We start from the raw sequence: 19,043 nt of genomic DNA, 5'->3' as shown, positions 1-19,043 counted from the left end.
GTGAGGGGTGAAATACAGTGCTTGTCGTTCCTGGGTGTGAAACACCATCACCACTATATCTGCTACCTGCTATGTCAGGTTACTGTGCCTGCTATGCCCATGATAATGCTTCCTTGACTGCCTGTTGCGAAACACCCGCCGGTGCGACCAACATGTAGCTCCTCTAACAACCTATAGGGGTTTCAGGCTGGTTGGATGGAGTCCTACACGCTAACATACACACTCCCATCGCAATATGAAGAGAAATGTGTACATACACTTCATTTTTCTCTTATGAAGAGATGCCACATCCTCTTGAAGGGACACGCAAACATGTGACACGGCCACATCCTCTTCTGTAGATGCAGACCTCACACTCATCACTTATTATGTTAAACTAAGCACACGCATGCACGCACACACACACACACACACACAGACACAGACACACAAGCCACAGGAGCAAGCAAACCCACCACGGTACACCTGTAGTGATTGTGGCTCTAAGTCGTGTGATTATCACTCACGGGGTGTCTGTCTGTCTGCTGTCTGTCTCATCCTGATGTGATCGCGGGTGACAGCGTTCCACCAGAGCTGGGTGCACGCCACCCGCGCATGCCATCCAGGAAGTGAACATTCTTCTTAGACTCGTGCTAAGGTGGACAGAAAAGACCTGGGGACTTATTGTCAGGAAAATGATCACAGTTGAAAACCTTCGCAGAATTTCTATTTCCATGTGGGATGGATGAATTTCACTTCAGGCAGTGTTTTCTTCCTCTCCTCTCCCTCTGCCTCTAATTTGCCTCTTTCTCTCCTTACCTTTCCTTTCATCTCCTCTCTTCTCCCTCTCCTCTTCTCTCCTCTCCTCTCCTCCCCTCTCCTCCCCTCACCTCACCTCTCCTCTCCTTTTCTCTCATCTCCCTATCCTCTCCTCCCCTCCCCTCTGTCCTCTCTCCTCTCTCCTCCCCTCTCCTCTCTCCTCCCCTCTCCTCTTGCCTCCTCTCCTCTCCTCTCCTTTTCTCTCATCTCCCTAACCTCTCCTCCCCTCCCTTCTGTCCTCTCTCCTCTCCTCTTCCTCCTCTCCTCTCCTCTCCTTTTCTCTCCTCTCCCTATCCTCCCCACCCCTCTGTCCTCTCTCCTCTCCTCTCCTCCCCTCTTCCCTCCTCTCCTTCCCTCCTCTCCTCTCCTCCCCTCTCCTCTCCTCTTCCCTCCTCTCCTTCCCTCCTCTCCTCTCCTCCCCTCTCCTCTCATCTTCCCTCCTCTCCTCTCCTCTCCTCTCCTTTTCTCTTCTCTCCCTTTCCTCTCCTCTCCTCTCCTCTCCTCTCCTCTTGGCTAGTGATCCTCAGCCAGTAGCTGAGTTTCAACCTGCATTGTGTACGGGAGATATTGCCTGTTTCTCTGTGACCTCTGACCTCGAGGTGAACCTTTCTTCTTGTCTTCTCTCGTGCCAAGGCCTTCGGGAACGCCAAGACGGCCCACAACAACAACTCCAGCCGCTTCGGGAAGTTCATCCAGGTCAACTACCAGGAGAGTGGAACTGTCCGGGGGTGAGCAGCGCACACACACACACACAAACACATGCAGCGCACACACAAACATGCGCGCACACACACACATACGCATGCAGCAGCAGCAAAAGAAAACAACACCAAATTAAACATGTGAAGATAAGAACAGGAATTTACGATAAGAATACGAAAAACGATAAGAACACAATTTGGAACACCCACATTAAACTAATAGAATCAACTGTAGTAGATACAAAATAGATACGATGATAATTTTAATTTCAAAAACGTTATTAGAAAAATCTTCTCAGTGGTAAATGTGCAAAGAAAAAGGCATGTCCTGCTGCGACATACATATATTGAGAACAACAATAGAACCATATGGTGCGTGGTGTGGGCTAGGATGTCTGCCTTCTCGTCTCTGGTTCCTGTTTGTTTCTTCACTGAACACCTGGCGGTCTCTCTGTCTAATGAGAGCTGCCCCAGGTCCTGAGCCTCTCTCACTTGTTTGTGTGTGTGTGTGTTTGTGTGTGTGTGTGTGTGTGTGTGCGTGTGCGTGTGCGTGTGTGTGTGTTGGGGTTGTGTTTACAGGGCCTACGTGGAGAAGTACTTGCTGGAGAAGTCCCGTCTGGTTTACCAGGAGCACAACGAGAGGTGAGAACTGACCCCCCCAACCCAGGTCCTAAGACCCAGTGACCCAGTGACCACAGCCTGGGAGCACGCCCAGACATCAGGCCACAAATCAGGCCAGACATCAGGCGCACAGCCCCCTCCCCGCACCGCACAGTGTGGGGACTCACTCAGAATAGCAGTGTGAGGCTCCATCGGCAGAACGCGTCCAGGAAATGATTAACTCATTATCCAATCATGGGCTCTAATTGCATCGTGTTTGAGTCTAATTTGATCGTATGGGAGCCGGTAACACAGAAAGCTATTAATGATGCACTGAACACACAAATGCGACTGAATGACACGGTTGATTCAGTCTCCTGAGAGCACAGATGTCCAATATAGACCTTTTTACAACAGGGGTCCAGTACAGCTCAATGTGGTCCTGTCTAACACGAGGTGGAGCAAAGGTATACACACTGCCATTGTGTTAAAGGTTTGATTCCCCTTTATTTGTTGTTTGATTTTTTTTTTTACGGCATTTAGAAGTAGATGCTTTTATCCAATGTGACTTACAACGAGTATATGAGTCACAAGAAAGAGAAACAATATATATATATATGACTGTTGGTACAGTAAATATGTTCATCGAAACAAGTGCCAAGAACTTGCAGTTGCCCAATTCCCTGTATACAACAAAGCAAGCGAGGATAAGACGCTACACAATGTTAAGTACTAGTTTTAAGTGCCAGGACATACAACACACAATAGGTGTGTAAGAGGGGTCCAGGTGAACTCTGAGCAAGTGAGTCATGCTCTTAGTTGATCAGTTAAAGCATCCTCCAAATGGCATATACTGGATGTATTTAGTCAAGTTTGCTAGCAGATATTGAAGAGACGGCTCAGTAGCTTTCCATCCTGTATACAGTTTGCGTGTCATTTACGTGTTGCTGTTGATTTTGTTGTTGCACCTCCAAAGCCTTGACAGGTTGAGTGCAGGGAGCTGTTTTTTTAAAGGGCTGCTATTTTACCACCAGGCGGGACACGGATTCGCCATTAAAAGCCATTGCAAAATCTACAACCCTCTAGTGACATCACACATGGGAGTGTCCAAACAGATGGGTGATGGATCGATGTACTTACCAGCAAACCCAGTGGACTGTACCAACTGGGGACCAATAGGGGCCCTTTCAAAAAAACATTTAATGCTGATGGAGCATGCGAAGGTCTAAATAAAGATGTATGCATGATTTTATTGGTCTTTGGGTATCAGGCGGGGAGTCTAGTCCCTTTACCGCTCTGGTCAGAGTCTGGCCTCCTCTGGAACCAGACACTCTGGTCCATTATGTCTCCTCCTGCGGAGAAGGCATCAAGTTTCCGTCCAGAATAATGTAGCAGCCTATCACTCTAGGGCCCGACATTCCACAAACACACACACAAGCGCACGCAAATAGACATGCGCTCACACGCAAAGTGGCCATACAGACACACACATTCACACACACAGCTACATACATGCGCACACAAACACACACACACACACACACACACACACACACACACACACACACACACACTGAGACAGACACCCACACACACGGATGCACACACACAGTCCACAGACACGCAATCCCAAGGGCACAGTCTAAATACACATTTAGCAAATGTAAGCAAAAATACACTTATGATAATCCCAAATATGATATATGCCCTATTTCCCTGCAAGCGTACATAAAGACAGGCACTGCCCCGGGCACAATCTCAAACTCATTTACCAATGTAAGCAAAAATATGGTGATGTGCTGATGATAGACCCAAATATCTTGTATTACTTTTAACTTCAGGATACACACACACACACCGACAAACACACAGAAGAAAACACACACATAAACGCACACGTAGCATCGTTGCGTGCTAGAGGTAGCTAAGTGACAGTTTAGCTTTGGTTTGGTCAAAGACATTCTTTTCTTTGGCAGCGGTCGCGAGTGTTTCCTCATGTAGATGGAAAACAAGCTCGCAAAAATATGAAAACAAATCAGATTTGCCGACACATTTACTGCGTCAACGTAAAAATGTTGACATCAACAAATTGCCGAAGACCTAACCAAGGGCATGTGGGCTCGTTTCAGAATTCCTGTCGATAATATTTGTTCCCATTTTCCCCACTCTTGTAACAAGATTATGTAAATATCCATCCTGTAGAACAAATACAAAAAAAAACATTTAACGTTGTCCATACCCTCGCTATTCAAACACCAAAAATCACATTACGGCCTAACTTTCCACCCCAGGGGTTTCTAACCCTCCACCGCAGTATTCATTCTGTCCACTGCCCAGTGTCTTGTGGTGTGTGTGTGTGTGTGTATGCTAGCTAGTGTGTGTTAGCATGTGTTAGCATTCGTACGCAGACCCCTTACAGTAACAAAAATTACACACTGTACCCGGCTGGCCGAGACCACAGCCTTTGTCACGGCTAATCATACATTCCGTCGGCTCCAGCCCCCCCAGCGCACACTGCTCCTCTTTGTTAGACCGGGGGAACACACGTCCAGGGTGTGGCATATCCATAGCCTAGCACAGATTTAGTCTTTAAAAGGAAAATAGGCTAGGGTAATTGGAAGGAGTAGCACTCTTCTCACTCTTCGTTAGACGCCGTTTTAAACAAAGGCCCATATTTGGGCCTTTGTAATGAAGGGTTATGTTGTCCCGATTGCTATGATGGAGGTCACGTCGACGGTGATTGTTATGCTGTCACCGCCGAACGATGATGGATATGAGGTGAACAAATAAGCATCACATTGTCTTGGATACGCTATGATAATGAAGGTGTACAATTATGTCTTCCTGAAGATATTCAACAGATCTAACCTCTGTCCACTATTGATTCCTGCTGTTTTATATATCTGTGTGTGTGTGTGTGTGTGTGTGTGTGTGTGTGTGTGTGTGTGTGTGTGTGTGTGCGTGTGTGGGTGTCTCTCACAGGAACTACCATGTATTTTACTACTTGTTGGCGGGAGCGAGTGAGGAGGAAAGGAAGACCTTTCACCTGCTGCAACCGGAAGAGTACCACTACCTCAACCAGGTACACAACACACGCATACACACACACACAATCCTCCTCCCCTCCTCTGTTTCTCAGAAAGTAGAGCGATTTTCTTTGTACCCTAACGTGCAACTGATTGCATCAGTCTATCTGTTTGTGTGTGTGTTCAGGTTTGCCCAAGTGTGCGTATGTCTATGTGTGTGGGTTTGGTGTTTACCTTTTTCTGTTTGTTAATTAGTGTGTGAAAAGGGATGAGTGCATGATTGTGTGTTTATATCAGAGGGAGGGAGAGAGAGAGAGAGAGAGAGATGTTGTGTGTATGCCTTCCTGTGTGTGTGTGCTCGCTCTGTGCCGTGCATCTGTGTTCATTGGCACCAGATGAGATGAGGGTCCGATGCCCCTCCTCCCATCTGGGGGCGCCAGGGAGAAAGCCCAAAAAAACACACTACCCCTTCTTTTGTTCCTCGCTTCCTTCCTATAGTAACAGTGTCAGCCATTCCTTAATCCTGATAATAACAATCCCCCCCCCCCCCCCCCTCCCCCACAAACACACACACGCTGCGTGTTACCATGCGGCCCTGTTTCCATGGCAACAGAAGATGCTGAGTGTAATCAGGGTGACTGATTTAGGAAAAAGTGAAAGCCATGGATGCTTTTGTTTAGCGGTTGCGTTGATGGGACACACACACACTCATACGCACACACATACACACACACATACACACACACACACACCATGTCCATCCACCCATCTCTGTGTGTCTGTCTGTATGTGTTTATGTGTGTGTGTGTGTTGCTGTTTACCCCTCGTTAAGCCTTCCTGTGTGTTACCGCCCTACCTCTTAAAGAACCCAGCAGCCTTTCATCATCAGAGTGGTTCTGTCTTTCAATCAGGACCATTCCAACCAGGTTGTGTCATTCAACATCCTGCCTTATGAGGTCCCAGCCGAGTGGAGTCAGTCATGACTGAACTAGGTGGATGTGTCTGTGTGTGTGTGTGTGTGTGTGTGTGTGTGTGTGTGTGTGTGTGTGCGTGTGTACACGTGTGCGTGTGTGTGTGTGTGTGTGTGTGTGTAGGAGGATTTTATCAATGTGGTATTTTAATCTTCTGCTAACTTGCTCTACCTTGATTCCAGATGACAAAGAAATCAAACAAACTCCACTGGGACAATTACTATGAAAGCGAGCTGGTCAGTATAGTATCGTGTTGTGTGTGTGTGTCCAGGCCCGTGTGTGTGCGCTTGTGTGTGTGTGTGTGTGTGTGTGTCTGCCTGCCCCCGGGCTTCGGTGCTGTGTTCAGTCATGGTCTTGTCCTGTCAACACATTTCCTCCCCGCTCCGAAGCTGTGTGTACCAGTGTGGGTGCAGAGGGTGCTGACCTATTGCGATGTCTCTCCGTTGCTTTCCAATGATGCAATCTGCTCTCCGAATATTGCATTCGCTCTGAGGATTAAAGGGATGAAGTGTTCTTTGAATATGAATACTTTGGACTTTCCTCCATCTAAAATATAGTCTACATTATTATAATTACTGCAAAATTATGTATTTGCAATTAGACATGTTAACTGTTACCAGTTAAAAAAATTTCTGTCATGCTAGCTTTTGTCATTGAATTACTGCTTGCCCCAAGCTACTGGTATCTGTGCTTACGAAATAACATCAGTTCATACAAAGATCTGATTCCCTTTAAACAAATGCCTATTTCTTGGATGCATTAAACTGGGAGCTGACATCAAGCTGTCTTCCGTTAACGTTCAGGAGTCTTTAAAGCCAATAGCATTGTTAGAGTTAACATTGATAATTATTTTACCGATATCGTTAAATGTATTAGATTTATACATTAACTTGTATTGTAAATCAGATTTCAAACCACAGAGGAACAGCACCATCTCTGGTGAAAGAGTGGTTACTGCAGTTTCTTCTGTTTTCCATCTCCCGCTTCTTTGTAATTGGCTAAATTCTGTCAGTTACCTGGGTGTGGTGATAATATACTGTGTCATCAACACCTATGAGGGGAAAATATGAAATCCATGCAAATCCCTGTTGTGTGCATTATAACTTTATAAGTAGAGAACTAGGAATATATATTTTTAAGTGAATTTATATTTTATAAGCACACCTTTAAAATGTGAATTGGCTTTTGAAAGACCTGAACTATCGCAAAGGTGTGTAATCAATATGGACGTGTGTGTGTGTGTGTGTGTGTGTGTGTGTGTGTGTGTGTGTGTGTGTGTGTGTGTGTGTGTGTGTGTGTGTGTGTGTGTGTGTCAATATGTATTGCTTTGTTAGTTTGTGTGTGTGTGCGTGTTTGTGCGTGCAGTTTTATGGCTGTGTGTGGGTGTGTGTGTCTTGGGTCTTGAAGCCATCACTGTCTGGCAAGCCTTCACATGCCGTGAGTAATGTCTGGTGGATCAGGTTTGATTAAGGGTCTCCTCTAACAGAAGGGGTACCCCCCCTGACTCCACACTACAACGCACCTACTGCATTGCACAGGCCTCAGCTCTGGGACTGCTTCCTTTTACTTAGATTCTCAAAACCTTAAATCACTGTTTCAAAACATTATGCAATGACACACACACACACATTTACTCACTCACTCACTGACTAACATAGACGCACATTCACACACACACAGATGCTTGCACACACACACACACACACACACACACACACACACACACACACACACACACACACACACACACACACACACACACACACACACACACACACACACAGAGAAACAGACAAATGCACCCAGACGCACGCACACACACACACAGATGCATGCTCAGAACCACAAACACACACACACACAGATTCGTGGAGAAGTTCTCCTGTCCCTCAGAGTTTGCCATGCGTTTTTTTACTGGACTCAGTAAAGCTCAGTTCAACAAGGGGGGGGGGGGGGTCAAGCTGTGACCTCATCCCTGGGTGACCCCTAACTCCAACGGCATGATGTCACCATCTTAGGCAACTCTCTGACAAGAGCAGAGAGAAACACACACACACACACACACACACACACACACACACACACACACACACACACACACACACACACACACATAGAGGCAGTCTAGCAATCCTTGACAGCTGTCTGGGCATTTGACCAACCCCAGGGGCCTTTTTAACCTTTGACCTCTCAGCAGGCCAAGCCTCCGTACATAGGACTTTTTACGATGTAGACATGTTTATACAGATGCCAGTAGTAATGTCTGGTATCGCGCATCCCAGAATAGATCCCATTCTAATTATAACCTGTGATCCCAAACACCAGGCATTACGTTGGGGATGTTTGTGTTTGGCTTGTGCAGCTCTGGGATCTGTTTGTCTGCCGGGGCGTCGGTTGTGTGCACCGTTTGGCCGGTTCAGATGTGTCTGTCTGCAGTGCTTTCGTCGGCCGTGGAGTGATGTGGAGCGATGGCAGAGCGATCGTATCATTTCCTTTGCGATCCTTTGTGTTGTTTTGTTTGCTTGTTGGCTTGGTGGAGAACTGAAAGCACAACACAGCAATCACTTTGGTTTGGCCTTTTGTTTGGTTTTGGTTGAGGTGACTGATTGCTGAGCCTTTGCTTGACTCACTCTGGCACGTTTTTATTTGTGCGTATCAATGTGCTTTTGAAATGTGTAATACCCTCATCTGCATTCTCAGATATGCTTTGCGTGAGTGACGCTTACTGTGAGTTACTGTGAATACATTACGATAAAAACACATTTTAGCCCAGCCTCAACATAGGCTGGGCTTATGTTCAGGCCCAGGTTACATCAGGGCATTTAGCAGACGTTTTATCAAAAGCGACTTGCAATAAGGACATTGTCAGAAGAAAGATAAACAATATATCGCTGTCAGTACAGTACGGATGTTCATAGAACCAAGTGCCAAGAACTAATAATTGTTTGGTTAAACCGTTGCCCGTATACAACAGAGAAGCTAGGATAAAATGCTACACAATGCTAAGTGCTATTTTTAAGTGCAAGTTTAGGATTCCTCTTCTGCTAAGAGGAATCCTATTTTCTGTGTCAGGGTCACAGTTTGTCCTTATATAGTTCCCGACCGCGACCTGCACTGCAGTTTCCCCCAGCATCGGAGCCCCTCAGCCAAGTATTCGCCGCTCTTATTTCTCAAAATCTTTTGAAGCCACTTGGCACCTGCTTTGAGCAAGATCGAAATCAGCAATTCCTCCGAAGAACTACCCTGTACTTCTGGAGTTTCCCCGAGGACCACTATCACCACCTCCACCACCACCACCCACAGCCCCCTCTCTCTCCTCCACCCGCCCCCACCCCATCCCCTCCTTCACATTGCTGCTGCTGGACAAACGTGCGGGAGTAACGCAGGCATTTGGCCTGGCTGCTCCGCGGCAAGTCGGAACGCCGAGGGAAAAACAGAAAGTGAGGGAAGAGCAGAGCACTGATACTGGCCTGGAGGATTATTATGGGATACTGTGTCCTCTCTGGCCCCGGACAGCTCACGTCGGTATGTGCTAATTACAGTTTTTACTGAGACACACTGGCTGACCAGAGGGCCTGGAAACACACACAGAGATGCTCTCACGCTTTACGCTACCGGACAGGCACGGCCACATGCGATGACTTAATTAGCCACTTAACCAATCATCTTTAAGCGTCCTCTCTGCTCCTGCACTGACACCGTAATGCTAAGAGCTAGGAGTCCCTCTGTTGTGAGGAAGGGATCAAACAGCAGCTAGGTAAAGGTGTAGTTACAGCTTTCAAATGTTGATCCTTGTGGTTATCCCTCTCTTTTTCTTACAAAGTTTTTGTCCTTTGTGTGTGTGTGTGTGTGTGTGTGTGTGTGTGTGTGTGTGTGTGTGTGCGTGTGCGTGTGGAGTAGGACTGCTTCACAGTGGAAGGGGAAGACTTGAAGCACGACTTTGAGAGACTCCAGCTGGCCATGGAGATGGTGGGCTTCCTGCCTGCTACGAGGAAACAGTAAGTCCTTACCTGGTACCTCTCTCTCCCTAAGGTTCACAAAGCGCACTCAAAGCCACAAAGTTCCCACAATCCCTGGCCCCTCCCACTGGGAACTTAGAGCAAGGCATTGGGGACCAGACCCCCCCCCCCCCCCCAAAAAAAAAACTAAAATGTACCCCTGTTTAGATACCTGACATGGAATCATTCCAGCTACACATACAAAAAAATACAAATGCTAACCTTGTATTTCAGAATCAGTGCAGCACTTATTTGTAGCTGCTCCTCCATCTTTGATTGCTTGCTTTGTTTATTTCAACCACGCTGTGTAAGTGATATATTGCGATGCATTGTTTCTCCTTCTTCTGACAAATGTACTCATTGTAATTTGCTTTTGATAAAGCTAGATGCCCTAAATGTAAATGTAAATGGAAGTAACTTTTGATAAATGTACGATTTCAATCAAAAGATTTTTTTTGTTTCCTCCAAAGGATCTTCTCGCTGCTGTCGGCCATCCTCCTGCTGGGGAACATCCGGTACAAGAAGAAGACGTACAGAGACGACTCCATCGACATCTGCAACCCGGAGGTCCTGCCCATCGTGTCTGAGCTGCTGGAGGTAAGACAGGGCGGTACGCCCTCCCCGGGACGGGGTCCGGGGAGGGCGGGGGAGGAGGGAGCTCCGTGGATGAATGTGCTGACACGGCATATTCCAACCACCGCCATCTCCTAGTTTTAAACGTTTTTTGAGGTGGTGGTTTCAAAAGTATAAAGTATTGAGTTCCATCGGTATTACTTTAACTGGCTCGGACCAGTGAGAATGCTTATCGTATCATTCACGGGGCGTCTTATCGACCGTGTGTTTAAGTGAAAGGCAGAATGCTTTTCTTGGCTTTCTGACGCCGTGCAGAGATGGCCAATCAGGGGCTCCAGGGTCTAATAATGGTATTGGTTTTGTTTGGGCATCACGTTGCAGTTGCACAATCAAGGCCGGCGGTATGCATCTCAAGGTGCACTGGGTTTGAGACGCAGTCGCAGCAGACCTTTTAATGCTTGTGATTGTTTTTGCTGAAACCTAATATCTGGGATATATCGAGGGATAATCAACGTGAGGGATTGCAGCAGTCGTTTTCTCCGCAGACTCAAGCCTTTCTGCATAAACCAGATGCCATCTTTAAGGTATCCATCACCATTTCTCTCTCTGTGGGATGGTTTTAAACCTAATGAACTTTTCTAAAATAAAGTGCTGAAGATTTGTTTTATACTTTGAGAGATTGAAAGTCCTATTGATTAAGTTTTCTATTCAACCACTAATGAGTCACTTTTATCCAAAGTGACTTTGGCAAATTATTTTAACCAGAGAATGCCAACATCACAACAATAAATGTAGCTTTGTTTGTTGTGTGTGTGTGTGTGTGTGTGTGTGGGGGTACGGGTGTGTGTGGGTACGGGTGTGTGTGTGTGTGTGTGTGTGGGTACGGGTGTGTGTGTGGTCGGATGAACAAACTCGTCAAGTGAGGGGGTTTTCTTGACACACCACAGCTTGTGGTGACAACAGAAGCTGAAGCTCTCCTTCAAGTCCAGAACATCTGTCCCTAAGGTCCAGATCTTCCACAAAGTGCTGTTTGTGTATCCAGGCTATTTTTAAAGCCTTGATTTGGTTTCAGACATCCTGAGAATTTCCTTGTACCATTATATGATCAGTCGGGGGAACCAGTTTTTCAACCCATTGATGACAAAGGATGACACGATTTCTTAATAAAGGGAGGCAAGCAGTAATTTGTTTACGAGTATAATAGGCAGCAATGATTCAATTGACACATTCTGACAAGAACTACTGAGTTTAACTAAGTCTTCCTCCCCCATTATTTGTATCCCTTAACTACTCACTTCCTTACTCACTTACTTACTTACTTACTTACCTACTTAATTCTCTAAACATTTACTTACCAATGTATTCTGCCTACTCATTTACTTGTATTACTACAGGATCCACAATACTATGGTGGGCTTCCACCTCAGATACTGGCGCAATTACTGTAGACTATAAAACCAGATCTCAGCGGCTCAGTTGTCAACTCATTAGTCTTGGTCATTCTGCCTCCACTAATGGGAATCAATTAACTAATTGTCTCGCATTCATGTTGGTAATGTTATTGTTATTGCATCACTCAGTTTAATCTATTAGGGTCATTTTGGGTAGCGATAAATAACATAGTCGGTTGTAAATAATGATTACCCCACTGGTGAGAACGCAACAGCAGTTGAGGATGACGATACACTAGAACTATTGCACAATTTTATACCACCTCAGTAGGTGATCAGGGCGTGTGTGTATTGATACGTGACTCAGCGGTTGTGGCCAGGCTATTGAGTAGCCACTTCCTGCTTCCTGTGAGGGCTGATCAGGAAGAGGAAGTGAACCTAGCGCAGCAGGATGAAGGGTTGACAGACTGGGGCCTCTAGACGGAGGGGGTGAGGCTTACAGTGGTCAGGGCAAGTGTTTCTGACAGGGGACCGTGAGCATGAAGGGTGAAAGGACGATAGGACAGACATGCTTGTCTCCGCCCTCCGATGTAACCGTTACACATTTGGGGTAATGAGGGATTTGATTTCAGAGTTTATGTTGTCGCAGAAGTGTCTCGCGCTCCCTCACTCTCTCGCGCGCACTCTCTCTCGCCCTCTCGCTCGCTCTCTCTCTCGCCCTCTCTCGGCTTCTCCCTCTCTGGCCCTCTACCTCTTCTGCTCCCTCTTTTGCTCCCTCTCTCTCGCCTTCTCTCCCCCTCGCTCTCTCTCGCTCGCTCTCTCACCTCTCCCTCTTCCTCTCTTTCTCGCTCTCCCTCTCCCTCTTTCTCTCTCTCTTACTCTTGCTCTCTCTCTCATAAAACCTCTGCATGTTACCGGGTGATAAATAATAATATGTCTGTGGTGCTGGCTAAAGACCAATCGCAACCTCAGAACTAAGAGCTGTGTAACTCTGTTATAGGATTACCAGGCAGTGTGAAATGCATTCTGATAATGCTAGAGCCCTCACACACACTAAAGCATGCACACACACACACACACAAACACACACACACACACACGCAGAAACACACACACACACACACACACACACACACACACACACACACAGACACATACACATCAGACGCAGGCACACACACATACACATGCACATACACGCAGGCACACACACACACACACACATCCACATGCACACACAGAACCACACACACACATCCACGTGCACATACCCACACACATCCATGTACTTCCCAGCGTGGCACCCTCTCCCTGCTCACCACAGAGGCTTAACAGAGGAGGCGGGGGACGGGAATAGACCCACTTACTGAGTGTTCAGTGAATTCAGCCGCTGCCCGTCGCAGCATGGCACTGATATGCTGAGACAAAGATAGACACAGTCGCACACACACACACACACACACACACACACACACACACACACACACACACACACACACACACACACACACACACACACAATCAGACAGCCCACTGAGATCTCAGTGGCAGCTGTTTGATCCACTCCCATGTTGGTTGGGTTGGGGATGTGGTGTGTGATGTGGGTGGGCACTGACATCTGCCTCACCCCTTGAGGACGAGGTGGGCTTCTAGCCAAGCTCAGGATCGTGTGTGTGTGTGTGTGTGTGTGTATGTGTGTGTACAGTGGTTTGTTTGTGTGTGTGAATGTGTGTTATGTCATGTTAATGTTTCGATGAAGAGTGGTTTGACTCCTGACTCTTGGTATAATAATAGTATTTGACAGTGTTCAATAGTTAGTATTATTAAGAGCCTATCCTCGCCCACCGTTTATATACACATCCTCCTCACCCTACTCCTCCTAACCCTCTTCTCCTGTGCGCCTCCTGCTGTGTCCAGGTGAAGGAGGAGGTGCTGCTGGAGGCGCTGACCACCAGGAAAACGGTGACCGTGGGAGACCGACTCATCGTCCCCTACAAGCTGGCTGAGGTGAGGGTCACATGGGTGCCTGAGGAGGCGATCAAGACGCCGGTCGTCTACCTCATGGCAGGGTTTTCACCAACTGAAGGGACTCTTATTTTGAAGAGGATTTCATCACAAATTCCTGGCAGTGGCTGCCTGATGTTTGGGGAGTTGTTGGGTGGTGCAATGCCCCTATGTCGACGGTGGATGAACACAAGCCATCTTCCTCATCACAGCGCCTTCCCTCTGAAGGACTCTTATTTTGAAGTTTTCTTTGGTTGGTCACATCCTGTTTCCCATCAAGAACAGCTGCGGCAGACCCTGAGGCTTTTATGAGTGGGCACATGTGTGTGTGTGTTTGTTTGTTTCCATGTGCGCGCCAGATGTGTGAGTGTTTGTGTGAGTGCAGGGAAGGGGGGGGGGGGGGGGCATAAGCCGAGCCCCCTTTATTTACACAATATTCTGAAGGGATTTTCGCTTCCCTTCTGCCGTCAAGACACGCAGCCGCTGGCAGTCGACCTGGGCGCCACGGTAACGTGGAGATAGAACCCAACGGTGCTGCTGGCAGTCAGCAGAAATGTCGCCGTGGCGATGCCTCAGGTTGACCTAGATTTGGTTCTTCTGTGATGTCACTGGCTCTTCCAGGTGAATGGCTGGACATCTGAAGGTCTTTCTTCTTCTGGTGGTGAGGAAAGTGTTTTATGGAGCACTTAGAAACAGACAGCAGAGAGTCTTCAAAAGATCCACACATAAATTGTACTATTAGGTAATTGAGACGCTTTTGTCTAAAGCGTTTCCCAGCAAAAGTCATCAAGGAGCATTTATTGGTTGTTAGTTTCACATACACACACACGCAAACATGCATACACACACAAACACATATACAGACGGAACACACACACACACACACACACACACACACACACACACACACACAAATAAACAGACACACAGATACACAAAGAAATACATGCAGGCACACAGACACGCTCACACTCACACACGTACCCATCCTTCAAGTAATGTGGTTTCAGTTCCAGAATGTGCAGCGTCCACTGGATTACACGGTGCAGGAGCCAGGATTCAGACCCAGAATCTGCCCCACTTACTCTGGCTATCTTTCTCTCTCTCCCTGTCCCTCTCTCTCTCCCTGTCCCTCTTTCTCTCTGTCCCTCTCTCACCCTGTCCCTCTCTCTCTCTCTGTCCCTCTCTCTCCCTGTCCCTCTCTCTCTCCTTCCCTCTCTTTCTCGTTCTCTCTCTCTCTCTCTCTCTCTCTCTCTCTCTCTCTCTCTCTCTCTCTCTCTCTCTCACCCTCACTCCATCTCTGTCTCTCTGTCTCAGACAGAGCGATTAGGAACCTTATCCTGTTGCTTTGAACATAAACACACAGACACACACACACACACACACACACACACACACACACACACACACACACATCCTTACTCCCCCCTCCCCCTCACCCTGGGGGGAGGGGGAGTAAGGATGAGAAAAAAAAACATCCATGAAAATCTACTCAATGACAAAAGAAAAGGGGAAAACATAACCGAATAGTATGGCTGAGGATGGAGGAGTGATACGAAGGGAAGGGAAATGCAAAGGAAATCCCCTGTTGTGTACCCTCAGGGACAGACTGACCCGCCCTCCTCTCTGAGAGAGAGAGAGAGAGAGAGAGAGAGAGAGAGAGAGAATAAACAGGGAGGAAAAGCCTCTCATATATGTCCTGTTATTGAGCACAGTGTTCTTCAGACAGGACCATCCTGACAGAACCAGTCAGGAAATGTCTTATGGATAAATACAGAGCAGGGGTTGGTGCAGAAACCTCGGGCACAACACATTGCCTTGGCGCACTGTCGCATAGGAATGTGCCAAACATGCAAGCATGGATGATGTCAGACTCTAGGGAAATTGAGAAGAAGTGCCCTTTACTCTTACAGACAATGTCACAACTCGCACACAAGCATACACACAGGCTCATACATTCACACACTGACACACAGGCTCAAACATTCTTTCACACACACAGACACACACACAGGCTCATACTTTCTCACTCAGGCGCACAGAAACACACACGCATGAATATACATCATCATGCACATACTTACGTGCACACATAACAAGCACAAACAAGCTGCATTTAACAATAAACTGTGAGGGGGGAGTGTTGTAGAATATGAAAGATGAATTAAATTTAATTTGCCGAATGAAGTCTATCAGGAAAGACGGAGAGCGAGAGAGAGTAAGAGATGGCCTGGGGGGTAAAGAAATATTGTAATGATAAAGTGATTCTGTGAACAACAGTTTCTCTAAACAAGCCGTGCAGACCTCAGACCTGGATTGGCGGTAGTTCTGATTGAAGTCAAAAAACATTAATTTGGTTTCCAGTGAACCCCCCCTGCTATCGTAGTCAGCCCGTCAGTTCAGATTAAGGCCTCTCTTTAGTGACTCAATAGCAGTAACTCGATGAGCAGCCTCATTGGCAAGACGCTACTAGATCCGCACTCAAGGCCATGAGGCCAAAACCGCCGGCTCAACTCCCCCCCGAGGTTTCACGCTAACTCCTTTTCGTTTGGAAAAAAAAAACTCTATTATTCATGAGATCTTACGCAACCTCGGGAGCTGCAGGCTACGGCGTTGGTCTACACGTGTTCCCACTAAAAATATGACAGACAATAAATAAATCACGGCAGGTGTTAAACTCCTGTTTTTTAACTAATCACCCCAGACCTTTATTTGACCCATTATTCAAGGTCTGCCAAAGATAGCTGCCCCCTTTTGTATGTCCTTGGTCCACTCTGAGTCGTAATGTTCACTTATGCACTGACAGGTTAAGAATACATTATGAAACAGTGTAAAATACATAGATATAGGATCAAATATTATTTCACAGAATCAAACACCGCTCGGCGCACTCTACCTTGTAATATAACAACACCTGAAGCAATTGACAATGAAGTCTCGTGACATCAACTGTTGACATCAAGAGGTTCAATAAAGTTTCCACGGTTTGACTCAGAAAATAGTGCCCAATTTGCCTTTTGGGGTTTTAATAAACAAAGTACTCCTACTGGTCTGTAGGCTTACAGCCTACCACAATAGCGACACTGTGTGAAGATAGCTTCGGTCCTTGTGGGGTTTATTGTTGGTTTTCCCACAAAATTCTCTGCTCTCGTTGTGTGTGGGTAAAGGAGGTCCTCGTTCCAAAACGGTTCCAACTAGGGCCCCACAGCGGGGGTCATTATTTGGGAGCCCCTGACCTTGGCTGGAGATTTCATCTCCCTCCGCTCCTTATCCCTGCCTTGTAACACCGTCGCCGCTGCCAATATAAGTAGATCCTATTGCGGCCAAGCCTCCATGTAACAGTTTTATGTTTGTTTAGGGTACCTTTCATAACTGGAAGAGGAGAACCTCGCTTGTTTCACTTGTGGCGTATTAGGACAAAATAATGGGCTCGCTTTGACAGCCTTGGCATCAGGGCTCAACAAGGTGTCCAAAAAACTATTCCTGAGCCTGGAGATGCTTAAAGTCTCTGGCTCTGGCGGGTGTTTGCAATCAATGCATTTTAACACAGAGAAACACAAACACGAGGAGAGAAACACGGGGCGAGCGAGGGCATAGCAAAATGCTTGAAGCCTGAGTGCTTCAGCTAGCTGGCAATTATTTGAGTCCGTTGACACGGCGCTGGGTACATTTTCCCTTTGATTGATACTCCCAGCTTGATGCTAGCTTGTGGCTAGCTTGCTGACATTTTCATGCTGCGAACTTAGCGATGGTTTTAGCAGGCGGCGGCTGCGGCAGCGGATACAGCAGCAACTGCAGCAGCAGCGCTGGTACTAGCAACCTCAGGCTGAGGGAAAGGTCTTGAGCTAAATGCATTAGTAGCCACTCTAATCTTCTTGTTCACATTTCCTGTCCCCATTTCAGTCCTTTCAGATAACTCTGTGGCTGGTGGTCCATTAAACCTCAGAGTGCATTAGCCCTTTAAGAAGACATTGATCCGCAGAAACAAACAGACAGACACACACACACAAACAAAGACAGACACACACACACACAAACAAAGACAGACGCACACACACACACAGGAAGAGGGGAAGCTAAATGGCCAGACCCAGACGGCATTGCGAACGTTGTGCTACGTGACTGCAGTGGATATGAGATGCTAAGTGGATGCCTCCTCGTGGTTTAAGGGTTACAGCTCCAGATCTGATAATCATTGTTTTGTTTGGTCGGTCTGCAGATTGACTCGGTCGGTCGTTGTGGTGTGCAGCGATGTCATAATCTATTTCACTGGACGTATTTGCTGATTCAGTGTTACTTTGTGTGTGTGTGTGTGTGTGTGTTTGTGTGTCTTTGTGTTGCATAAATGTGAGTTTTACAAAGATGAGAGAGAGAGAGACAGAGAACCATATGGCTTTGATTAGGCCAGAAAATGACTTGTTTGTTTTGTGTGTGTTTGTCTGTGTGTAGGCGGGCACAGTGAGAGACTCTATGGCAAAGTCGCTGTACAGCGCCCTCTTTGATTGGATCGTGTTCCGGACCAATCATGCGCTGCTCAACAACAGGGACCTGGAGGACAACGCCAAGGTAGGGCTTGACACACACGCAGACACACACATACACACACACACACACATGCGCACACGCACATGCACATACACACACACACACTTAAAATGCACCAATAACATTGGGGCAGATGGCTTCTTGTTCCAGCTCCCGCTCAGTTTACCCCCTGTGGGCTCCGTTATCAGTGTGTGTGTGTGCATGCGTGTGCGTGTGTGTGTCTGTGTGTTTTTTGCCTTGTTTTTTTTAACTATTGGTACTGTATAAGTGTGTGTACACATGCATGTTTGGCTCTATCCAGGTGTGTGTGAGATTCTTATTTGTGTGTGTTATGACCTCATCTGTGCCTCATGTGTGCATGCAGCTTCTCTCTCTCTCTCAGTAAAATAGTGCCCTGCATATAGTTTATCAACCAACCTTAAAATGTTGGTTTTAA

The 19,043-nt window shown here is 46.9% G+C and overlaps 1 protein-coding gene across 2 annotated transcripts in view; it reads left to right on the top strand.

Annotated features, from left to right (window-relative positions):
- Window positions 1-19,043, top strand: part of LOC307080668 (unconventional myosin-IXAb-like) — an 89,825-nt gene that overhangs the window by 38,899 nt on the left and 31,883 nt on the right. For both annotated transcript variants that reach the window (XM_079743482.1, XM_079743481.1), the window contains exons 3-10: window positions 1,432-1,526; window positions 2,079-2,141; window positions 5,082-5,181; window positions 6,279-6,332; window positions 9,997-10,094; window positions 10,565-10,691; window positions 13,976-14,065; window positions 18,512-18,628. In XM_079743482.1, the coding sequence (XP_079599608.1) occupies window positions 1,432-1,526; window positions 2,079-2,141; window positions 5,082-5,181; window positions 6,279-6,332; window positions 9,997-10,094; window positions 10,565-10,691; window positions 13,976-14,065; window positions 18,512-18,628 (744 nt within the window). The remainder of the gene's footprint in view (window positions 1-1,431; window positions 1,527-2,078; window positions 2,142-5,081; window positions 5,182-6,278; window positions 6,333-9,996; window positions 10,095-10,564; window positions 10,692-13,975; window positions 14,066-18,511; window positions 18,629-19,043) is intronic.

Source organism: Pollachius pollachius (genome assembly GCF_949987615.1).
Source record: "Pollachius pollachius genome assembly, chromosome: 9".
NCBI classification, from domain to species: domain Eukaryota; kingdom Metazoa; phylum Chordata; class Actinopteri; order Gadiformes; family Gadidae; genus Pollachius; species Pollachius pollachius.
This window is presented reverse-complemented; position numbering and strand designations above follow the sequence as displayed.